The sequence below is a fragment of the Pseudorca crassidens genome, chromosome 1, assembly GCF_039906515.1.
Source record: "Pseudorca crassidens isolate mPseCra1 chromosome 1, mPseCra1.hap1, whole genome shotgun sequence".
In the NCBI taxonomy this organism is placed as follows: domain Eukaryota; kingdom Metazoa; phylum Chordata; class Mammalia; order Artiodactyla; family Delphinidae; genus Pseudorca; species Pseudorca crassidens.
The window spans coordinates 116,086,812-116,105,896 of NC_090296.1; the positions used below are offsets into that span (position 1 = coordinate 116,086,812).

Sequence of the window (19,085 nt, forward strand, 5' to 3'; positions counted from 1 at the left end):
AGTTGTTTAACCTTTCCTAACTAGTTTCTTCACATGTAAAGCAGGAAGGGTAACACCTTGTGGAGTTGTAAAGATTTAATGAAAACCCATATGAAAATATCAAATGTATCTGGTATATAATAGGTCAAAAAAGGTATAGTTTAAGCCCTATAAATCCAAATCCCAAAGTCAGTATAGAATGTAACATAATGTTATTTGTATCCTGCCTACATCTGGTGCTTGAGGTGGACTGTTTATATGTTTCACATATACTTATATGATTTTCCCCTAAGAAAACAAATGTTCTTGAGGGCTCATTACCTTTTGCCGTCCACACAGCACTCAGTACTCTCCTGGAGACTTAGTAAGTGCTTGATAAATACCTGAAAATTTCACTATAACAATGGAATAAGGTGAGATGTGGTTCTACCTGATGTATACTTATTTTACATCTTTCATAACCCTAGGTAGAAGTTAGTGAATTTATGAATATTAATTTTAAATTTCTTTGGTTATATCAAATGATTAGATTTTAAGTTTGAAATAACTGGAATTGACTGTAAATGAACTGGCCTTTGTAAACAAAGCATAAGGATAAAGTGTTATAATAAAGTATCGTTTAATGTTGTAACATATTATTGGAATACTAATGTTTTACATTTTGTTTTGTCTCTAAGCAAATGGTTATGAGCCTTAGAGTTTCTGAACTCCAAGTACTGTTGGGCTACGCTGGGAGAAACAAGCACGGACGCAAACACGAACTTCTCACAAAAGCCCTGCATTTGCTAAAGGCTGGCTGCAGTCCTGCTGTACAAATGAAAATTAAAGAACTCTATAGGCGGAGGTTCCCCCAGAAAATCATGACGCCTGCGGACTTGTCCATCTCCAGCGTACATTCAAGTCCTATGCCAGCAACTTTGTCTCCATCTACCATTCCACAACTCACTTATGATGGTCACCCTGCATCATCACCGTTACTCCCTGTTTCTCTTCTGGGACCTAAACATGAACTGGAACTCCCACATCTTACATCAGCTCTTCACCCAGTCCATCCGGATATAAAACTTCAAAAGTTACCATTTTATGATTTACTGGATGAACTGATAAAACCCACCAGTCTAGGTAAGATTATTCTGTAATGATTATTTGGTTGCTTTTGGAGGATACATTTTCATTTTTGAGTTTGAATTTGACCCAGATTATTATTCATAATAAAATTTATATTTGGTGGTAGGATCCAGATGGTAAAAAGGATCTTTCAATTTTAGACAAATCAAATATATAAAAGCTGTCTTTTAGACAGAAAAAAAGCATATTCAAGTCTTCCGTGATGGTTGCTGACACAGAAAATGTTAAAAACTTTCCAAGAATATAAACGTTTTTAAAGTGTAATATTTTAGATTGTTGATTACTATTTTATAATAACCCTTACAAAATTAAAATTAAAACCCAGTAATTAAAATCAGTCTCTGAATTCAGTTTTTAATTTTCAAGAGTTGATGACATCTAAAACAAATGACTATTTTTGATTATTTAAATGAGTAAATGGTTTAAATTTTTATAAAAGGAGAGTTGAGCTTTGATGTGTAGTATTTTAATTCCAGTTGACTTTTTCAAGTGGATATGTGTACCTTGCAGGTGCACACATGATTATATAATACTAATAAACACTTGAAATTTCATGTACTATGTTTTCCCATCATTTGATAAGTGCCTAGCCTATTAATAGAATTCGATGTATTAATCAACTTGAAATTTTAATTGCTATAATGCTACCTTACTTTATTTAAGGTAGAAGAAAATTGACCCTGTTGGGATCTCTGCTACCTTTGGTATAATATATTTAAAATATCAGACTTCCAGATGCTGGTTTGTTGTTATAAATCAGTGGTTGGCAAACTACGGCTGGCAAGGGAAATCCAGCCTGCAGCCTGTTTTGGTGGATCTGAGCTAAGATTTTTTTTTTTTTTTTTAATATTCCTAAAGAGTTGTAAAATAAAACAAAAACAGAGAGAAGAATATGCAACAGAGACCATGTATGTCTGCAAAACCTAAAATATTTACTGTCTGGCTTTTACAGAAAAAGTTTGCCAACCCCTGTTACAAATCAGTAAACATTTCAGTTTGGGGGATTGGTGAGTGTTGAATTTTGAGAACATTTACAGAAATTCTTTGAACTGGGAAATGTTTGTTTTAAATTATTTTTAGCAGAATAACAATAAATTAAGATTATAGGAGTCATTTTCAAACAACATGAATTTTTTCACATGACTTTATTTTTTAAATAGCCATTAATAAGAAAACTTAACACTTGCTGAGAACCTACTGTAAGCTTTTAAAACTTATACATGCTCATTATAAAAAACGAAAGTGCCAGAGTCCCTTCTTGTTAGCAGTTCAGTATATATGCATATATAAGCAAGTTATGTTTCTTGTTTTTAAGAAGGAATTATATTGTATCAATACATAGTGTTCTGTGACTTGCCCCTACCCCTCTTTTGCCTTACTAATATAGACATTTCTTCTTGTCTGTCTTTCCCAATTTTAATTGAAGGCTATATATACACACACGTATATATAGTGTCTATGTGTACATGTGTGAGCATGTGTGTGTATATATAAGCTCATTTCTTATTAAAGACTGTGTATTATTTTATGTTCTAAATAAGTCCCCTATTAAAAGACGTATTTTCTAGTTTTTGGCTGCCAAACACATGCTATAGTGAACATCATCTGAAATTTGAAAGGAAAAAAATGTTGGTGGCTTTTATTTGATTTGATTCCCAGCTCTCAGATTTTCTTTGGGTCTTAGTAATTAACATATCTTCTTGTTTTCAGTTTCACTAATATAAATTTCAAGTACCAGTGTGAATAGGTGATGTTTACATACGTATCTAAATTTTGATATGAAAAGTAGAAATGCAAACTGGACATACATTCTGGTTATATTGGATAATATTTTAAATATTAATAAAAATTGAGCATTTAAAATTATTTTTATTTTACTGAGGTACTTTGCTTAAATATATATGTTATGTGTTCATTTCTAATTGTCTACACTGTCTTTTTATGCCTTTGCAGTTTAACTTAATATATCATAATTTATATCTTATTGTTTTAATACTTCAGGGTACTTTATCCTTATGAACTTTTTAGTGTGTAATAATAGTGGGCAAACATCTGGGTTTTCCCTAAAAAGATACGAGAGGCAGGTAGTTCATAAGAAATTGTGTTGTTAAAGCTGCAGATAGTTTTTGCTATCTTTCTATAGTATTTTCTCCCTACTGACTGTTTTTAAAGAATAGTCAGTAAATTTTAAATAATTTTTCTGTCTTTACTCTTCATCTGAAAATTTATAGAATGCTTCAATGGGGTATTTTTGTGTAGTAGTTTAAGAGCAATGTCATAAAAGTTTTGCCCATTCTTGATAACCATTAAGTAAACCCTTGCATTTACAAAATTGATGGGTTGAAGTACTAAAATATTTCCCGTAAGATTTATTTAATTGGACTTTCTTTGTATTGTCAAGCCTCATTATTTGCACATGCTAGTGGATGAATGCCTGCTATCTCAGTAAATTCAAAATCACTACTCACAACAGTTTCACAGCCATTTATAGACATGCACAGAGCTGCAAAGAATTTGAGTTGGCTCATGTGTGCTTTCCCACCTGTGGTTGAACTAGGTGGTTCTTGCTTTCATGTTTTCTGCTGTCATATTGTAAACAAATGTCTGCTTTGCACTCTACTTAATGCCACATTTTTTGCATTTCTGTGCTTTTTGTTGGTGATTGCATTGTTTAAAATGGCCCCCAAGCATAGTGCTTAAGTTTTATCTAGTGTTCCTGTATGCACAAAGGCTGTGATGTGCATTATGGAGAAAATACATGTATTAGATCAGTTTTGTTCAGGCTTGAGTTACAGTGCTGTTGGCAATGAGCTTAGTGTGAATGAATCATCAATATATATCAAATAAGGTGTCTTTAAACAGAAGCACACATAAAACAAGGTTAGGTATTGATCAGTTGATGAAAATGTTGTGCTCAGAGGCTTGCAGGAACCTAACCCTGTATTTCTCCTAGGAGCAATGGTTCAGTATTCACTAACTCATTGTTTGTGGCAACTTTATAGAACACCAGTTTTCATGAATAAATCCATTGTTTGTGATATAAACACAAAATTAATAGGTGGTATGGAATTGCTTGGTGGTATGTAAATAGATTTCTAATTTCTCATTGTTATCATAGAACTAAAATAAAAGCAAATATTTTGGTTATGCATAAAAAGATCACCAGAAAGTAATTTGTGGAAGTTTATTGATTCAGTAACTATTCAGGGGATGGAAATACTCAGAGAATTTGAAAAAAGATTCTGAGTAATCTGCAAGAGTTGAGGATGAACATATTTTAAGGCCCTGTTAAGTAAAAAAAAAAAAAAATTGAAAAAAGGAATCTATAAGATTTTTAACATTGTTAAAAGACTATCTCTGTACTTCGTTAAATGAAATGACTACTGCATCATGGAATTCAGTTTTCTAAGGGATTACTTTCGCCAGTAGATTATTTGTTTTAAGTTTAGGAAAACAATATTCTCTGAAAAATTAAATGGTTTTCAGCATTCTCTTTCTTAGTATACATATTGAATACATTTAAAATCATTACAAGCTCTTAAGAGTTTAATTTGGACCTGTACTTAGCTAGTTCATCACACTTAATCACTTGAGTCCAGAATGTGGTGGTTAAATTTAATTTTTCATTTTCTCCCCTTCCATTTTATCTGTAAGCAGTAGATTTAAACAGAGTTTAAGGTGTTCTAGTGTAAGCTGAATGTTTGTATGCGTGGTTAATGTTTCTAACTAAAATCAAAACAATAGTTTTGGTATTCCCCTGTTTTATTAGATAATTCTTATCCATTTTTATAATCATCTTGTTATTATTTCTTTAACAATAAGTAATTTTAAGGTCTTTATTCATTTTGGAACACACATTAAAGGGAATTCTTTTCATTAATTGGGAGATGAAGTAAAGGTGGTTGTAAAGTAAAATGCTTGATTTACTGTGTATTTTTGTCTGTCAGTATTAAAATCCTGTTTGTTCTATGAGTCCCATTTCAAATGCTTTTAAAAACCTTTTCCATTAATCTTTCTAAGATGCCCCCCTTATATCTGTCTGTTCTTCCCCCATCCAAATCAATTTCACTTTCCTGCATGCTCTTAATAACATTTTGTTGTTGTTAGTTCCTCAAAATCAGCTCTGCTGCGTTCATCTGTATATTCCCATAATATACAGAGCTATGAACCTCTTATGTGGTAACCACAGTAAACAATTATTAGCTCTCCAATTTATTTAAATACAATAAAGTCTGTTTTAATGTTTTTTTGCAAAGTATTTGGATGCTACATACTGAAGAATCTGAAACACTGTGACATTTTATTGGTCATGGATGTCATTCTTCAGTTTGTCATGAAACAAGTCACTTATATTTTTTGTCTTTCTCTTTCTTTTAAGTCTTTTTTAAAATTAACTTTTATTGGAGTATAGTTGATTTAAAATGTTGTGTTTCTGCTGTACAGCAAAGTGAATCAGTTATACATATACCCGCTCTTTTTTAGATCCTTTTCCCATATAGGTCATTACAGAGTATTGAGTAGAGTTCCCTGTGCTATACAGTAGGTTCTTATCTATTTTATATATAGTAATGTATATATGTCAATCCCAGTCTCGCGATTTATCCCTCCCTTCCTCTTTTTTTACGTCTTGGAAGATGGTTTCTATTTAAGTTTTAATGTTTGTCAAACAATCTTTTCCGTTAAACACCACCAATATCTCTTCTCTGGGTTACATATTTGATTTTCCTGAGTTCTGTTACAAGTAGTTATAATTTAATTTGATGTAGGACGGTGTATTGGTATTTCCTAGGGATGTCCAACATCCTAGGTGTATAGGGTTTATATTTTCAGTATTTTAGAAAGCTAGGTCAGTCTGTTTCCTTTTTAAAGTAGAACATTTGTATATAGAAAATTATAATTATTTTAGGCTTGGGAAGATGTATGAATAATTTATAGAAAAGATTTGAATTAATATATATGTTTTATATATATGCACTTGGTTTTTTGCCTTAGGAAACAAGGCAGCAGATGCTTCAGCACTCCTAAATAGTTAAAACGATCCATCTTGTTTTGTGCAGTGTGGGTAAGGTTTCTGCTACATCTTAATAACGTTGGTTACCAGTGTTTTCTGCCAAGGGCTCGACTGGCATTGGATTAGATTTCACAGTTTCCTTCTCTTCTCATTTTTTATAATTGAGTTTGCCTTCCTCCACATGCCTAATAGCCAGTGCCTAAAGATCAGGTGATGCAAATTCAAGGACACAGACTCTGATAAGTATTGGGAAGGGCATTCAGAGGTTTTATGATTTACTCTACTCTGCTTTTAGAAGATTTGCCTTCTAACAATTCAACACAAGCTGTGCTCTTCTGCACTTGAATTTTAGGAAATCAAAAGCACTATTTTTTTCTGTAGGCAGGTTTCTTCCCTAGGAACTTTTCTTCCTAATTTGGCAGCACTGGTTTCTTTTCTTTTCTTTTCTTTTTTAAGAGATGTAGAGATTATTTATTTATTTTAAACTTTGGCTAATTTATTGCTTGTGCATTTTAATTACATTTGTTGTTGTATACAACAGTATGAGCATAAACTAGTGTCCATTAAGTATTATAAATTGCTATTTTATTTATCTTTATTTTTAAAATTTTTATTGAAATATAGTTGATTTACGGTGTTGTGTTAGTTTCAGGTACATAGTAAAGTGATGTAGTTATACACACATATATATAAATATATATTCTTTTTTTACATTCTCTTCAATTATATGTTATTACAAGATACTGAGTATAGTTCCCTGCGCTATACAGTATGTCCTTGTTAGTTATCTATTTTATGTATAGTAGTGTGTATATTTTAATCCCAGACTCCTAATTTATCCCTCTCCCCTCCTCCCCTTGGCAACCATTAGTTTGTTTTCTATGTTTGAGAGTCCATTTCTGTTTTGTAGATAAGTTCATTTGTATCCTTTTTTTTAGATTCCTCATGTAAGTGGTATCATATGATATTTGTCTTCCTCTGTCTGGCTTACTTCACTTAGTGTGATAATCTCTAGGTCCATCCATGTTGTTGCAAATGGCATTATTTCATTCTCTTTTATGGCTGAGTAATACTCCATTGTGTATATTTACCACATCTTCTTTATCCATTCATCTCTTGATGGACAGTTAGGTTGCTAGCCATTTTTGGCTATTGTAAACAGTGCTGCAATGAACATTGGGGTGCATTTATCTTTTTGAATTATGGTTTTCTCCAGATATATGCCCAGGAGTGGGATTGCTGGATAATATGGTAGCTCTATTATTAGTTTTTTAAGGAACCTCCTTGCTGTTCTCCATAGCGGCTATATCAATTTACATTCCCACCAACAGTGAAGGAAGCTTCCTTTTTCTCCACACTCTCTCCAGCATTTATTATTTGTAGATTTTTTGATGATGGCCATTCTGACCAATGTGAGGTGATACCTCATTGTAGTTTTGATTTGCATTTCTCTAATAATTAGCGATATTGAGCATCTTTTCATGTGCCTCCTGGCCATCTGTTTGTCTTTTTTGGAGAAATGTCTTTTTAGGTCTTCTGCCCATTTTTTGATTGGGTTGTTTGGTTTTTTTTTTGCTGTTGAGCTGTATGAGCTGTTTGTATATTTCGGAGATTAATCCCTTGTCAGTCGCATCGTTTGCAAATATTTTCTCCCATTCTGTAGATTGCCTTTTTAAAATTATTTTATTTTTGGCTGCGTTGAGTCTTCATTGCTGCACGTGGGGCCTCTCTAGTTGTGGTGAGCAGGGGCTGCTCTTTGTTGTGGTGCACAGGCTTCTCAGTGGGATGGCTTCTCTTGTTGCGGAGCACAGGCTCCAGGTGCACAGGCTTCAGTAGTTGTGGCTCACGGGTTCTAGAGTGCAGGCTCAGTAGTTGTGACGCATGGGCTTTGTTGCTCCGTGGCAACAAAGGTGGGATCCCCCCGGACTAGGGCTCGAACCCGTGTCCCCTGCATTGGCAGGCGGATTCTCAACCACTGCACCACCAGGGAAGCCTGTCTTTTTGTTTTGTTTATGGTTTCCTTTGCTGTGCAAAAGCTGGTAAGTTTCATTAGGTCCCATTTGTTTATTTTTGTTTTTATTTTCATTACTCTAGGAGACGGATCCAAAAAGATATTGCTGTAATTTATGTCAGAGAGTGTTCTGCCTATGTTTTCCTCTAGGAGTTTTATAGTATCAGGTCTTACATTTAGGTCTTTAATCCATTTTGAGTTTATTTTTGTGTATGGTGTTAGAGAATATTGTAATTTCATTCTTTTACATGTAGCTGTCCAGTGTTTCCAGTACCACTTATTGAAGAGGCTGTCTTTTCTGCATTGTATATTCTTGCCTCCTTTGTTGTGGATTAATTGACTGTGTGTGTGGATTTATTTCTGGACTTTCTGTTCTGTTCCATTGATCTGTATTACTGTTTTTGTGCCAGTACCATACTGTTTTGATTACTGCAGCTTTGTAGTATAGTGTGACGTCAGGGAGCCTGATCCAGCTTCGTTTTTATTTCTCAGGATGGCTTTTGCTATTCGGGGTCTTTTGTGTTTCCATACAAATTATAAAATTTTTTGTTCTAGTTATGTGAAAAATGCAATTAGTAATTTGATAGGAATTGCATTGAATCTGTAGATTGCATTGGGTAGTAATAGTCATTTTGACAGTATTGGTTCTTCCAGTCCAAGAACATGGTATATCTTTCCATTTGTGTCATTTTCGATGTCTTTCATCAACATCTTATATAGTTTTCGGAGTACAGGTCTTTTGCCTCCATAGGTAGGTTTATTACTAGGTATTTTATTCTTTTGATGCAATGGTAAATGGGATTGTTTCCTTAATTTCTCTTTCTGACCTTTCGTTGTTAGTGTATAGAAATGCAACAGATTTCTGTGTATTGATTTTGTAGCCTGCAGCTTCACCAGATTCATTGATGAGCTCTAGTAGTTTTCTGGTAGCATCTTTAGGATTTTCTATGTATAGTATCATGTCATCTGCAAACAATGACAGTTTTACTACTTCTTTTCCACTTTGAATTCTTTTTATTTCTTTTTTTTCTTTGATTGCTGGGCTAGGACTTCCAAAATTATGTTGAATAAAAGTGGTGAGAGTGAACATCCTTGTCTTGTTCCTGATCTTAGAGGAAATGTTTTCAGCTTTTCCCCATTGAGTATGATGTTAGCTGTGGGTTTGTCATATATGGCTTTTAGTATGTTGAGGTATGTTCCCTCTATGCCCAATTTCTGGAGTGTGTTTATCATAAATGGATGTTGAATTTTATCAAAAGCTTTTTCTGCGTCTATTGAGATGATCATATGGTTTTTATTCTTCAGTTTGTTAATGTGGTGTATCACACTGATTGATTTGCAGATATTGAAAAATCCTTGCATCCCTGGGATAAATGCCACTTGATCATGGTGTATAATCCTTTTAATGTATTGCTGGATTCGGTTTGCTAGTATTTGGTTGAGGCTCTTTCCATCTGTGTCCGTCAGTGATACTGGCCTGTAGTTTTATTTTTTTGTGGTATCTTTGTCTGATTTTGGTATCAGGGTGATGGTGGCCTCATAGAATGAATTTGGAAGTGCTCCTTCCTCTGCAATTTTTTTTTGGAGAGCAGCACTGATTTCTGACTTTCAAAACAAAATCTAAAATTTACTTCTAAATCTACATCCCGTTGTAGATAATCTGTCTTTTTATCTGGTGAATTTAATTTAATATTTTTATTATCGTTTGTATAAGTGGCCCAGAAGCCTGAAGCCATCTATTGTGTTTTTAATAAATGAATCTTTGTGTTCTTGATTGTTATCTTGGGAACTAGAATGATGGACTTTGTTGTTGTTGGGAAGGAATCTTGATGATCAGAATCAGTAAAGAATCCTTGTGTATAATTGTAAATATGACATTAAAAATTTTAATTGTGAGATTAATGAGCCAGCCATTTAGGTTCAGAAGCAAGCATGTAGTTTTACAGAGAAATCCAACATATGAGACTTTATTGGGATGAAATTTAAAGATCAAACATGTAGTATATATAGTGCTTGAAATGTAGCATTTCAGAATTTGCCAATGCATCCTACACCACTTTGGTCCAGTCTTCCCAGCACAAGTTGAGTTACCATACAAGCTGCAGACCAGCCAGCTGGAGGACTTGGTTGTGGTAATGGTGGTACAGGTAGGATGGTACAACAAAGGGAGAACCCATTTTTGGCATTCTGTTTCTTTGCTTTTTTTTTATAAATAAATTTATTTATTTATTTTTGGCTGTGTTGGGTCTTCATTTCTGTGCGAGGGCTTTCTGTAGTTGCGGCGAGCGGGTGCCACTCTTCATCGCGGTGCCCGGGCCTCTCTTGTTGCGGAGCACAGGCTCCAGACGCGCAGGCTCAGTAGTTGTGGCTCACGGGCCTGGTTGCTCCACGGCATGTGGGATCTTCCCAGACCAGGGCTCGAACCCGTGTCCCTTGCACTGGCAGGCAGATTCTCAACCACTGCACCACCAGGGAAGCCCCTTCTTTGCTTTTTTTAAAACAGAAGTTTTGTTGTTAGATATCTGGGTGATTGGAAGGTAATTTTAAGCCATTCCCTTTTTTCTCTCTCTTTTTTTTTTTTTTGTGGCTGCCTTGTGGCATATGGGATCTTAGTTTCCTGACCAGGGATCGAACCCATGCTCCCTGCAGTAGAATTGCAGAGTCGTAACCACTGGACCGCCATTCCGTTTCTTGAGCCTTACTATTTCAGTATTGACAGTGCTTGCAGATGACCCCAATGGTTTTGAGTGGCAATTAGTCATTCTAGTTTTTTGGCACTACTCTTGCTAAACTTATTAACACTAAAATGTAAATAAGCCTTAGATATGCCAAAGATGGGGATTTTGCAGTTTAAAAGAAGCTGGATGTTGAATGTATTATTAGAATTAAATCACTTTAAGGTAGGTAAAAATAAAAAGGCTGAATTATTTTAACAAAACAAATTCAATTTATCACCTCTATATGTTCTCTGCAGTTTTTAGAATTCTGTTTCGTTGTTTATTTTGGTGCTGTAGTTTTGAAAATTTTATTTCTGCTCTTAAATTTTATTAATTTAAAAATTATTTTATTACATAAGATATGAATTAGAGGGGAAAATCACTTATCTATAAGTACTCGTGGCATTTTGTGTTTCTTTTCGCCACCTGTCCATGTAAAGTTTAAATGTAAAATTAGCAGTTCATGTTTACATACAATTTAAGAAACCTCAGAAGGAAATGATGGAGTTGATTACATAAAAATGTCAAACCCCTATGCATCAGTTTTTTTTTTTAAAACCCAAGTGTCAAAGTAAATACCGAATAAAAGTATTTGAATCAAATATAAGACTGAAGGAAAGAACTCACAAATCAATATGGGGTAGGATACTAAGACTCTATTAGACAGTGTATGAAAATGTAAATTATTAAAGGGGAAGTGCAGCTAGGAAACATGAAAAGACACTGAACTTCACTAGTTCTTAACCAAAATTCAAAGTTAAGTCAATAATGAGGTTTTAAATCTTGTCTATAGCTTACATTAAAATATATGTGAATTTCTATACAGTATCCGTGAGATGTGTTAAAATGTTATGTTCATTACTGGTAGCAACATAAACTATAATACAGCTCTTTGAGAGTACATTTTGGCAATATGCAGCAAGAGCTTAAAAATACTTTTTGATCTATTAGTTCCACCTTTGGAAACTCAAAGCCTAAGAATATTCATTGCACCATTATTTCCAGTATAAAACTTAGAAATAACTTAAATATCCAATTATAGAATAACATTTAATTAAACTGATATATTTACTATAGAGAATATTTTAAGGATCAGTTAAAATTATTATAAAGTCTTTAATACATGAGGAGAGAAATTAGATACACAACTAAAAATTATTATCTACTCTGATAAGCATTAAGCTATATCTGTTATCTCACTTAAGCCTCCAAACAGCTTTGGACGGTTAGACCAATAGCCTAAATTTTACGAAAGTGGTAGTAGCTGAGATCTGAAGAAGGTAATTCACAGAGATGCGGGGAAGGTGTCAGGATTTGAAAATAAGTAAGTTTGCTTCCAAAGCCAATGCTCCTGTATAACATAATATATTAAAAATAAATGAAAGTATTTTAAAAATTGTTCTTTAAAATAATTTTGCAATTTTATAACATCTTTTGCTCTCATTTTTATTTAGTGAAGTCTTTTTTTTTTTTTTTTCCAGTAGAATTCATTGGGTCTACAGGTGGGATCACTGTGTTGAAATTTACTGTATGGAGAACTACTGAAGGTCTTTTGTATTTCATACATACATTGAAAGAGGGTTTGACATTTTAATTTTACATGTTAATTTTTGCCAGTATATACTGTAAATGGAGTTTTATTTCAATAGATCAGTTTGGACCTGTGTGAAATTCACAGTACATGTGAGGAATTCTGATTTAGCACCTGTAGATCTCGGTCACTAGAATTTTTTTAAAAAATATATTTATTTATTGTTTGGCTGCGTTGGGTCTTCGTTGCAGTGAGTGGGCTTTCTCTAGTTGCGGCGAGCGGGCTTCTCATTGTGGCGACTTCTCTTATTGCAGAGCATGGCTCTAGGCACGCGGGCTTCAGTAGTTGTGGCTTGCGGGCTCTAGAGTGCAGGCTCAGTAGTTGTGATGCATGGGCTTAGTTGCTCCACAGCATGTGGGATCTTCCCGGACCAGGGCTTGAACCCGTGTCCCCTGCATTGGCAGGCACCATTGCACCACCAGTGAAGTCCTAGAATTTTTTTTTAAGGTGTTAAAATTATAGACCCTCCATAACTCAATACCTAAGTATCTTTAAGAGGAATTAAGTTTTTTTCAACCCAGTGTAGATTTCAGGTGTTTGCTAAATTCATTCTGTTGAAATGACAAGTATGTGTAGTTAATCTCAAAATCTCCCTGATTTTCTGATATTTGTGGGGAGCAAAACCTTGTTTGCCTTAAAGAAAATTTTTTTTTTTTTTTTTTTTGCGGTACGCGGGCCTCTCACTGCTGTGACCCTCTCCCGTTGGCGGAGCATAGGCTCCGGACGCTCAGGCTCAGTGGCCATGGCTCACGGGCCTAGCTGCTCCACGGTGTGTGGAATCCTCCCGGACCGGGGCACGAACCCGTGTCCCCTGCATCGGCAGGCGGACTCTCATACTGCGCCACCAGGGAAGCCCAATTTATGGTATTTTATAAGATATAAAGAGACCTTAAAAATAAGATGAAGATTCTAAGACTCCTCAAAAACAATAGGGAAAAAATTATAAGTAAAAAGTTTAAAGTTCTTCTAAAATTACATAAATAAAAGAGAAATATAAAATGAAGTTACAGAGAATTATTTTATTGGTTATTTTTTCTTTAGTTCTTTTTTTTTGCTCATTTTTATCCTTTCCATATGGATCAAGCCACTGTAAAACGTTCCAAAAGAACAAAGATCATAATAAAGCATGTTTTCATTTTTATGTAAATACCCAGGGTCATGAAAGTACAGTCTTCTCCATCCATTCCTCCCAATGTTTTAGACAACATAGATACAAAAGTATAATATTTTTGATTTTTAAAAAATTTATTCATTTAATATTTATTAAGTTCCTTTTTGTGCCAAGTATCATTCTGGTTTCTGAGAAAAAATAAGACATGGTTATTCAAGGAGTTCATGATCTAGTAGAGGAGTCAAACATACATAGTTCACCTTAGAAAACACAAGGGAAAGTAAACTAAAAGGTATAACCTAAGGATAAAAATCAAAGAGATTATATTTACCAGGGAGCGTGAATTTAACATTTTTGTCTTGTGGAGTAATTGAGTCAGAATTACTGAGGGTGCTTATAAAAAATAGAGATTTTCCACACTCCAGATCTTCTGAATTGTATTTAACATCATAGTACATTATAAAAACTTTCTCACGTAGATCATGTTATTTCTTTGAACTCCTACAGAATGTATCATAGTATAGTCGTAAACTTAAGTTTTCTCCTTTCCATGAACGTATGGGTTGTTTCTATTTTTTGCTCCTCTTCCAGCAAACATCCTTATATATGAGTATATATTTTTGTAATTATGTGACTATTTTTTAAAAATTTAAAAAAATAATTTTGCTAGGTCAAAGGGTATGCATACTTCTAATTTGCTATCAAATTTCATCCCCTGCCCCCCAAAAGAGTTTGCACTCCGACCAACATTGTTATGAAAGTGCCTATTATCCACAGTTTTATCAATACTTTAAATAATTTTTATAAACTGATAAAATGAAAACCATCTTGTTTTAATTTATATATTTTTGCTTACTGCTGAAGCCAAACATTTTAATGATTATTAACCATTTGTCATCCATGAATTGCTTGTTTATATTCTTTGCTCATTTTTCTAGTCTCTATATTGCTTTTTTTTTATTGGTTTGTACTTTGTATGTACTGCATATTAGCCAGCCCTCTATTATGTGTTGTAAATATTTTATCTTGGTCTGTTACAGATCTTATTATGTAATTTCTAATATCTTTCATTACACAGAAGTTGAAAAAAGCTGTCAACTCTGTTACTACTTTTATGGTGTTCGGATTTTTCAAGTAACAGCTTCACCCTGTTAAAGCATACAATTCAATGGTTTTTAGTATATTCATGGAGTTGTGTACCCATCACTACTATTTAATGAAAAAAATTTCATCACCCCCAAAAGAAACACCATACTGATTAGCAGTCGCTCCCATTTGCCCCTCCTCCCAGCCCCTGAAAACCATTAATTGTCTTTCTGTCTCTATGAATTTGCCTATTCTGGCTATTTCATATTAATGAAATCATATAATATATGGCCTTGTTGTGACTGGCTTTCACTTGCATAATGTTTTTAAGGTTCACCCATGTTACAGCATGCATCAGTACTTCATTCTTTTGCAGGTTGGTATATAATTATTTTTAGTGGGATATGTCTGATTTCCTTAAAAGTTTTTTTAAGTTGTGGTAAAAATATTTCTCTTTTAACCATTTTTAAGTGTACATTTCAGTAGTGTTAAGTATATTAATATTGTGCAACAGACCTCTAGAACTTTTTTATCTTAAAGACGCAGACATAGGGCTTCCCTGGTGGCGCAGTGGTTGGGAGTACACCTGCCGATGCAGGGGACGCGGGTTTGTGCCTCGGTCCGGGAGGATCCCACGTGCCGCGGAGTGGCTGGGCCCGTGGGCCATGGCCGCTGGGCCTGCGCGTGCGGAGCCTGTGCTCCGCAACGGGAGAGGCCACAGCAGGGAGAGGCCCGCGTACAGCAAAAACGAAAAAACAAAGAAAAAAACAAAGACGCAGACATAGAGAATGGGCTTGAGGACACAAGGAGGGGGAAGGGTAAGCTGGGACGAAGTGAGAGAGTGGTATGGACATATATACACTACCAAATGTAAAATAGATAGCTAGTGGGAAGCAGCTGCATAGCACAGGGAGATCAGCTCGGTGCTTTGTGACCGCCTAGAGGGGTGGGATAGGGAGGGTGGGAGGGAGATGCAAGAGGAAGGAGATATGGGGATATATGTATATGTATGGCTGATTCACTTTGTTATAAAGCAGAAACTAACACACCATTGTAAAGCAATTATACTCCAATAAAGATGTTAAAAAAACCGAAAAACAAAAACCTGAAACTCTATACCCAAAAAACAACTCCCCATTTCTCCTTCCCCCCAGCCCCTGGTGACCACCACTGCACTTTCATTTCTAAGAATTTAACTACTTAAGTACTTCATATAAGTGGAATTATACAGTACTTATCTTTTTGTGACTGACTTATTTCCTTTAACACAGTGCCCTTAAGTTTCATCTGTATTGTAGTGTGTGACAGAATTTCCTTCCTTTTTAAGGCTAATTAATATTCTGTTTTATGCATGTACTACATTTGGTTAACCATTCACCTGGATGGACATTTAGGTTGCTTCCACCTCTCGATTGTTGTGAGTAATGCTGCTATGAACATGATTGTGCAAATAGCTGAGATCCTGTTTTCAGTTCGTTCAGATTTATGTCCAAAAGTGAGAGTGTTGGATCGTATGGTAGTTCCATTTTTAATTTTTTGAGGAACCACCGTACGTGATACAGCGATGTTTTCCATAATGGGTATGCCATTTAACATTCCCACTAACAGTGTACAGCGGGTTCCAGATTCTCCACATTCTCTCCAACCCTTATATTCTGTTTTTGTTTTTTTTTATGGTGGGTATCCTAATGGTTATGAAGTAATATCTTTTTGTGCTTTTGATTTGCATTTCTCTGATGATTCATGATGTTGAGCATCTATTCATGTATTTGTTGGCCATTTGTATATCTTTGGAGAAATCTCTATTCAGGTCCTTTGCCCATTTTTTTAATTGGGTTATTTGTTTTTCTGTTGTTGAGTTGTAGGTATTTTTAATTTATTCTGAATATTAAACCGTGATCAGGACTTCCCTGGTGGCGCAGTGGTTAAGAATCCGCCTGCCGGGCTTCCCTGGTGGCGCAGTGGTTGAGAGTCTGCTTGCCGATGCAGGGGACGCGGGTTCGTGCCCCGGTCCGGGAGGATCCCACATGCTGCGGAGCGGCTGGGCGCGTGAGCCATGGCCGCTGAGCCTGCGCTCCGCAACGGGAGAGGCCACGGCAGTGAGAGGCCCGCGTACCGCAAAAAAAAAAAAAAAAAAAAAAAAAAAAGAATCCGCCTGCCAATGCAGGGGACACGGGTTCGAGCCCTGGTCCGGGAAGATTCCACATGCTGTGGAGCAACTAAGCCCCTGTGCCACAACTACTGAGCCTGCGTGCCACAACTACTGAAGCCCCCATGCCTAGAGTCCGTGCTTCACAACAAGAGAAGCCACTTCAATGAGAAGCCCACACACCGCAACAAAGAGTAGCCCCCACTCACCGCAACTAGAGAAAGCCTGCGTGCAGGAATGAAGACCCAACACAGCCAAAAATAAATTAATTAAAACAAACAAAGAAGACACCGATCAGATATGATTTCTAAATATTTTCTGCCATTCCATAGATTGCCTTTTCACTCTGTTGTTTCCATTATGTGAATATGTTTTTAAGTTTGATGTAGCCTCAAGTGTCTGTTTTTGCTTTTGTTGCCTGTGCTTTTGGTGTCATCTCTAAGAAATCATTACCAAATGCAGTATCATGAAGTGTCTCCCCTATATTTTTTTCGAGAAGCCTTATAGTTCCAGGTCTTTAATTCATTTTGAGTTAATTTTTATGTATGCTGTAAAGGAATGGTCCAACCTTGTTATTTTGTGTGTGGATATCCAGATTCTCTAACACAATTTGTTGAAGAGACTATTCTTTCCCCATTGTGTAGTGTTAGTACCCTTGTAAAGATCATTTGACCCTATGTGCAATGGTTTATTTCTGGGCTCTTTTCTGTTCCCTTGATCTATGTATCTTTATGTCAGTACCACATTGTTTTTTGTTTGTACCTTATTTTTTTGATTACTATAGCTTTGTTATGTGTTTTGATATCAGGAAATATGAGACCTCTGACTTCTTTTTTTCCAAGATTGTTTGGCTGCTCGGAGTCCCTTTCAGTTCCAGATGAATTTTAAGATGATTTTTTTCGATTTCTGCAGAAAATGCTATTGGGATTTTGATATGGCTTATATTGAATCTGCAGATCACTTTGGGTAATATGGACATTTTTTAACAATATTAAGTCTTCCCATCCATGAGCACTGGATGTGTTTCCATTTATTTGTGTTAGTTTCTTTCAGCAATGCTTTGTAATTTTCAGCATGTTACGTCATTTGCTCCTTGGTTAAGTTTATTCCTAAGTATTTTATCCTTTTTGATGCTATAATAGAAAATCGGATTATTTTCTTAATTTCCTTTTCAGATTGGTCACTGTTAGTGTATAGAAATGCAACTGATTTTTGAGTGTTAATTTTGTGTTCTGCAGCATTCCTGAATTTGTTTACTAGTTTTTTGTGGAATCTTTAAGGTTTTCTACATATATGTTATGTCGTCTGTGAACAGAGATAATTTTACCTCGCTTTATTTCTTTTTCTTACCTAAGTGCTCTGGCTAGGACTTATAGTATGATGTGTTGAATAGAAAGTTACTTTGTTCCTGATCTCAGAGGAAAAGCTTTCAATCTTTTACCATTCAGTATGATGTTAGCTGTGGGTTTTTCGTATATGGTCTTAATTATGTTGAGATAGTTTCCTTCTAGTTTCAGTTTATTGAGTATTTTTATCATGAAAGGGTATTGAATTTTGTCAGGTGCATTTTCTGCATCAAATGAGATGGTCACGTGTTTTGGTTTTTTCTCTTCTTTTAATGTGGTATTTTACATTGATTAATTGTCATATTTTAATCCTAGCATTTCATGATAAACCCCACTAGGTCATGGTGTATAATCCTTTTCATGTGCTATTGAATTTGAAGAGTGGACATTCTTAATCTTGCTCTTTAGAGGGAAGGCATCTAGTCTTTTACCATTGAGTATGATGTTAGCTGTGGAATTTTTTTCATAGATATTCTTTTTTTTGAATTTTTAAAAATCATGAAAGTATGTTGGAATTTGTTTAAATGCTTTTTTCTCTGTTGAGATGTCTCTGTGGTTTTTGTTCTTTATTATATTGATTGCTTTTCCTATATTAAACAGTGTGACTTATGGATTTTGTCTTCTGATTTTTGATGACCTATCCTGTGTCTAGATGAGTAAATTGCAAGTGCCTACATTTTCTATTTGACATTCATGGGTTTTTTTGCATCAGTTCTTGATTTTATTTTTATTTATATGAGAGTAAGGCTCTTATTTTCTCCAAAACTTATTTTGAATGAATATTCTTCCAGACCTTATTCTGTTCTCCTGATCTGTTTATATATTCTGCACTAACATGTGATTATTATATTTAATTTTTTATTGTAATTAAAATGCATTTTAATACATTTTTACTTAATACAAAAGTCAAAAGTTACAAGAGTTTATAGTGAAAAGGAAGTCCCTCTTCTACTTTT

At 34.9% G+C, this 19,085-nt stretch overlaps 1 protein-coding gene across 3 annotated transcripts in view; it reads left to right on the plus strand.

Moving 5' to 3' along the window:
- Positions 1-19,085, plus strand: part of PIAS1 (protein inhibitor of activated STAT 1) — a 121,674-nt gene that overhangs the window by 25,897 nt on the left and 76,692 nt on the right. For all 3 annotated transcript variants that reach the window (XM_067751799.1, XM_067751808.1, XM_067751803.1), the window contains exon 2: positions 657-1,101. In XM_067751799.1, the coding sequence (XP_067607900.1) occupies positions 657-1,101 (445 nt within the window). The remainder of the gene's footprint in view (positions 1-656; positions 1,102-19,085) is intronic.